The 6,031-nt window shown below is 44.4% G+C and overlaps 1 protein-coding gene across 1 annotated transcript; it reads right to left on the minus strand.

Annotated features, from left to right (window-relative positions):
- On the minus strand, window positions 3,751-5,385 carry LOC8074915 (protein SODIUM POTASSIUM ROOT DEFECTIVE 1). The gene is made up of 3 exons (XM_002457814.2): window positions 4,390-5,385; window positions 4,237-4,312; window positions 3,751-4,152 (listed from the first exon to the last, which is right to left on the minus strand). The coding sequence occupies exons 1-3, from the start codon at window positions 5,128-5,130 to the stop codon at window positions 3,986-3,988; spliced, it is 984 nt and encodes a 327-aa protein (XP_002457859.1). The 5' UTR covers window positions 5,131-5,385; the 3' UTR covers window positions 3,751-3,985.

The raw sequence follows: 6,031 nt of genomic DNA on the forward strand, positions 1-6,031 counted from the left end.
GATACTAAAACTAGATCATATCATCATAAGCATTACATAGCATAGTTGTTAGGCACATCATGATGTATCAACTTAAAATAAGTTTATTTTGGTTGACTTTGCTTAGGAAATTAAAGTGTGTTTATTTTGTGAAGTGATGCTTCTCATGGTTGTTTAATCCCTAGTTAAGGATGTTGGTAAGGAAATAAGGGAGAAAACCCTAATTTTAAACCCTAGCTTCCCTTTAGCTTCGCCCAAAACCCAGCTACCTCTTGAGCTCCCCTGCGAGCGCTCTAACCCGCCGTAGCGCCTGCTTCACCCATCTTTCTCAACTCCGGCAAAAAGCGCTGCCGAGGAGAACCTCACCGTGGTCAAGCCACTCTAGTGCATCTCCGCAGCTGAGAGGCACCTTTACACAATCCTGGTGAGTCACTAATGCTCACATGCATATCATTTCATGTTCAACCACCCTCTCCTGGCCAGTATAGCGTCGATGAATGCTACCGTCCGCCATGGACGGGGTCTAGGTGGTTTGGGAGAGGTAGAGCATGGATTGAGGACCTTAGCATGTGCGCAGGGAAGTGGAGAACGAGTGTGCTTTAGCTCGGGGCAGGAAACTCGACGGAGCCACGGGGAAGCTCGGCCGAACCATATCCGCTCGTCCCGGTCGAAGGTTGAAGACGACCCTGACCAAGGGGCCCCGCACGTCAGCGACCAATAGAGGGGGAGGGAGGAGCAGGACGCGCGCGTGGGCCAGCTGGCAGGCTGAACTGTTCGGCCAGCCTGTGGGCTGTCCGGCCTCGGCACAGGGGTGTTTTCTTTTTCCTTTATGTTTGAAAAGGATTTGTGTTTGAATTTGTATAGAAAAATTTGTTTAGATCAAAAAATGATGAAACTTTTTGTATAGGTTCTGTGTAGTGAGTAGAGCATAGGAAAAATATCAGATGTCATTTTCAGGTACTTTTAAGCATTTATAAAAATTCTGTCCTGTATTTAGTAAATAGAATTTCCATGATTTTTATTAATTTATATATATATGTCTAAAAATCACTAAAATTTGTGAGGTGTCTCTGAGTAATATTTCCTGGCTTCACAAAAAGTTTGGTGGTATTTGGATAATGTTTGAATAAAATATTAATATACCATTAATTAGCAATTAAGTAATAAATCTAAAATAATTAGATAATAATTAGCTCAACTTCCAAATTATGATTTGAGTGATTTTGGGATTGTGTGATGACCTGAGCTCAACTATAATGACCTTTGGCATTTAATTATTGTTTGATATTAATACTTAATTACTGTTATTAATGCTTAATTAAAGATTAAGTAAGATAAAAGGGATTAATAATTAGTTAATTAAGAATAACTACAAATTAAGAAAGGTCTCAGCTTACTGTTGCAACCTCTTTGGTAAAAACACTAAAGTGGTAAACAACCTTTAATCATTGTTTAAACCTGCTTTTGCACTGAGAGAGAAAGTTGTACTCAACTAAATCATTATTATATGTTATCATAAGCATATCATAGCATACATCATTTTACGTATAGTGCACGTGACCGAAGGAGCAACCGTTGAACCAAACCCCGAGGTTGGTGTTCCGTTCGAGGAAGTTGGAACCAAGACTTGGGAAGTCTCTGAGGAACCCACTCACCTCTGCAACCAAGGCAAGCCCCCGAATGCATTCAACCTTTCCTTGAATATTTTAAATCTTTCATCATTTATGAATCAAAATGATGCATTACGTAGTCAAGAATTGGGTTTAACCTATTTGTTCCATTTACTACCTTGAGATTTGTTATCCTGTCCTTGGCACTTGTTTATTTTAAAATTACGTAGTGATGCTTAGCCCTGCTTAATAGATAGGTTTTCAAATAAGAAAGTTTGAAGGGTTGTTGTGGAAAACTTTTATTGTCAATAATATTTCAACTTGAGACCGGTTCAGTGGATTTGCTTTAAGAATGGAGTCTTAAAGTAGTGTCTCCAACTTTGTCGATTAAGGACTGGTCCGTTGATGGCCTGCTGGGTTGAGAATTTATTGTACTAGTCACTTGCCCTCGGTAAGCCTGGTCTTGTGATTCCTCGACGAGAACGGCTACTCGCGCACTGGGTGTGGAGCGATGGCGAGAGTAGCGTGTACCCTCCTAGAAAATGGGCTAGACGGTGGAGTACTGTGCTCTCGGGTGCCGCGAACCCGGTCAAATCTTGGGAAAACTAGATTTGGGTTGACATATGCAAGATTCGGTTCTACATATGTCAGGTAGTTAGGAACTCCAGCTGGATTGCTAAGCGGTTCGAATCGTCGTTGCTCCCTGATTGGGAGACTCAATCCACTTACCCCCATTGTAGTTAAATATGCAACTAAGTTATGAAATGGGGAAAAAGAAAATGTCTCATGGAGTTCGCATCCCAATTCCCGGACTCAGAGTGACGTGAAGCTATGGCCGTCGGATGAATAACACTTTTGTTAAGGACTAGAAATTCACAGACTTGTCTGTGAAAAGCAACTAGATAGACTGTCCTCGAATTCCTCGGCCTCTCGAGGTGACCGATTCGAGGCTAAAACTTGAAAGTAAGGATGCACTATTAGTATGATTTTATGCAAAACAACTTGGTTCCTTGCTCAGCCACTCCTTGTCTACCCTAAGCCTGCATTCCTAAGTTCTCTTTTTCCGTCGGGTAAGTCTTGTTGAGTATTCCCGTACTCAGGGTTCTATAACCCCTGTTGCAGGTGCTGACTTATGTTGCTAATGGAAGTCATGTCGGTGGGCGCGACATGATTTGTCCACCTCTTCTACCTTAGAAGCTTCACCTAAGTTGCTTCCGCTACTCTACACACCTTTTGGAAATTTAGTTAAGTTTGTACTTCATCATATTTTGTAAATTAAGTTATAAATCTTCCACACTCCGATGTAAGTTCTTTTTGTAACAAATGTTGTAATGTTGTGGTAACTCCATGTTGATCATGTATGAGTAAAAAATGTGGATTGTGCGGTTTTATTATGAGAAAAATAATTCCAAGTGATGGAGCATATTTTGATCGTGCGGGCGATTTAGCAAGTGATAAATTTAGAGCGCTGACAGACATAGTAGGTCTAAATCTGAAGCGAAATGACATGTAAACATTGTATGGTTGTGCGGATAACAATGACGTGTATATATGTAATTTTATGGTTGATATTTGATTTCATGTTTACATATCTACTTTATATATGTATATATATATGTGACAGACATAGCACTGTAGTGTGGTGGGAAAAAATAAATTTAAAATATATATATAAACTTATTTACACCAGCGGTACAATGTGAGCCGCCTGTGAAAAATAGGTTTTCTCACGCGGCTCACATAGTTAGCCGCCTGTGTAAACATACATTTCCACAGGCGGATTACTAAGTGAACCGCCTGTGAAAACCTAATTTTCATAGATGGCTCACTCTCGACCCTGTGTACTATGGTCGATTTGTACTGACCCCTGATACGGGCGGTGGGCTTGGCCGCCTGTGCAAGTCGATTTGTACTGACCCCTGATAGAGGCGGTGGGCTTGGCCGCCTATGTAAATGCTTCTACCACCGCCTGTACAAATGTTTTGTGTACCAGTGCGAAATTTGACATTTCCTAGGCTTTGGAGGGACCAGTGGGCGGTTTGCATGGCCTATTGTATCCTATTTACAATGTGTTTTAGTCTTGTTCTTCTATAAAAAGCACTCTAGACATGTACCACAAATACTATAACAAATGGCTACATGTCCAATTGCAAATCATACGTAGTATTTTAAGAATTTTATATACGACACGGGTTACCACAGATAGATGCAGCTTCTACATATTTATATAGTAAAAGTTTTACATGTCGTAAAATGCGCGTTTTGTAATAGAACAATTTTCTGATTGGATTTTACAAATATATTTTCCAACCGACAATAATATGGAGAAAAGGCTCGAAAGACCGTGGCGTCCCAGTCCGAGACGATCAAGTGGGTTTTGAAGGTATTGGAGTAGCTCAGAAGGTGGCGGAGGCTCGCGGCGGCGTGGACAAATACGAGCGAGTGTCCGTCCAGAACTGAGCGCTCTTGACCTTGGAGATGCTGTTGAGGACGCCTAGCGGTGTTACATCTCCCACCACCGTCACCTTCTTCGTCGCGATGTCGATGTCAAAAGAAGTAACCCCTGGATTGGATGCATGCATGCTCGTATGTGTTAGTTATCGAAACTCAACTGGAGGTGAAGGGATAAGATGAGTGAAAAGTTCACCTTCCATCTTGGAGATGTGCTTCTTCACCTTGCCAGCACACCCCTTGCAGTGTAGAGATACCCTCAAAACCACCACCTGTATGTTGGCAATTACAAGTTCATGCATGCATCGATCAATATCATCATCGATGAAGCAGGGCGTAACGTTCTCACCTGGTTCTGGCCTGTTCTCGTGGAACATGATCTCACCACGACAGTGTTGTCACCGGCAACGACATGGCCTCTTCCTATTTCTGACGATGACGAGGAGGACCCTGCACCTGATGCAGACGGCTCGGCGAATAATTCCACTGGCGGCGCCAGGAGCTGAGGCCTCGATGGACCAGCCGGCATCACGGCATCGCCGTGGCTGGTTGGGAATATTTCGATGTCGTCGTCGGCGTCCTTAATGAAGGAGGGCCGCGGGGACGGAAGTGGCGGCAAGGAGTCGACGACGGTGATTTCGTCGTCGGACTGCATCATGAGCCTGGAGGAGTTGAGCAGGAACCTGGACGAGCTCGCGGGGCTCACCTGCTGGAGCTGCACCTCCTTCTTCTTGTTTTTCCTATGCTCTGACGACGGCGTCGTCGACGAGCAACCCCTGCCACTACCAGCGTCTGCTTCTGTGCTCTTCTTCTTCCTTCTGTCTTTGCCATCGTCGTCGTAGTGGCAAAGCTGCTGCTGCTTCATGGAGGTGGAGGAATCTTTGGCACTACTGAAAGGAGAGCAGGGTGGCTTGGGCAGGGATGGCGGAAGACGCCGGTGAGAGTCACGAAGGCGCGGAGAGTGGCGGTCGATGGCGCGGCCAGTGGAGGCGACGACGGAGGTGGACGCCGCGGAGGAGCAGGACAGGCCAGAGAGGCCTAGCAGCCTCTCCTTCACGTACCTGTCCTTCCAACGCAACAAGGAAGCCATGCATCAACGAACCAGCAAGGATCAGAGAGTGTCTAGCTAGCTGACTTGAGTTCTTCTTGGCTCTGGCGCTCTGCTATGCTTGCTCTCCCTGTTTTGGGCTGGTGCCTTGCCTTCGTACGTGGACGCGCGTGGTGGGTGGTGGATGGTGCACGCATCTGATTCTTCTCACTCATTTCTGCTTCCTCGATCTTATATAACAAATGAGTGAACACGTACAGCAGCGGAACTGGAGGCTTTGTGTTGTGTGCTATTGGACGATCCCACATCACGGCGGGCAGATCTTTGCATCATTTTTGTAATATTATGCTATATATAATAATGCACGGATATGTTCAATCGAGCTCTGTGCGTGGTTCATATTTAATTTTGTTGTATAATATAGCTAACAGTTTCGTTGCTACGTGCGTACGTACATAGATCATGACAAAATTGGCCGATCGGTCAGATGCTAGTAGACGCATCATTTTTGCTGCTTCTTATTTTTCTGGTCCCTCCCAGTTCAGCTTTGGACACACAATCAAGATGACAGGAGTGTATAATAGTTGCAGACTGCAAAATCAAACATATCTGTGGTGACCAACCAAGCCAAGTGCCCAAATCAATTGTACTTGCACCAGTAAGGAAGCAAGCAAGCAATTTGTTCTGCAACTAGTCCTCAGCTACGAGATGTCAAATGAGACAAATGCTGATCAAGGTGAGCTACTCGATCTGAACTTGCTCACTTGTCACTACTGTGGTGCAGTATGTATAATTGGACCTCCGGATGTCGCCATCAGATATGGAGAGAAGAAGAACAAAACGGAAAGACAGGCAGGCATCTGGACGAAGCAGCACCACCCATCCCATGCATCCTTTCTTCCTTTCTCGATCGAATCGAATAAAGTTGTCGCTGCTTTTTCCC

The sequence above is a fragment of the Sorghum bicolor genome, chromosome 3, assembly GCF_000003195.3.
Source record: "Sorghum bicolor cultivar BTx623 chromosome 3, Sorghum_bicolor_NCBIv3, whole genome shotgun sequence".
NCBI classification, from domain to species: domain Eukaryota; kingdom Viridiplantae; phylum Streptophyta; class Magnoliopsida; order Poales; family Poaceae; genus Sorghum; species Sorghum bicolor.

Excerpts from the sequence above, each read along its gene's own strand:
- LOC8074915 (XM_002457814.2), bottom strand. The coding sequence starts at position 5,130 with ATGGCTTCCTTGTTGCGTTGGAAGGACAGGTACGTGAAGGAGAGGCTG. Across the intron at positions 4,313-4,389 it reads CGAGAACAGGCCAGAACCAG|GTGGTGGTTTTGAGGGTATC; the intron begins GTGAGAACGTTA and ends GCCAACATACAG. Across the intron at positions 4,153-4,236 it reads GCACATCTCCAAGATGGAAG|GGGTTACTTCTTTTGACATC; the intron begins GTGAACTTTTCA and ends CATCCAATCCAG.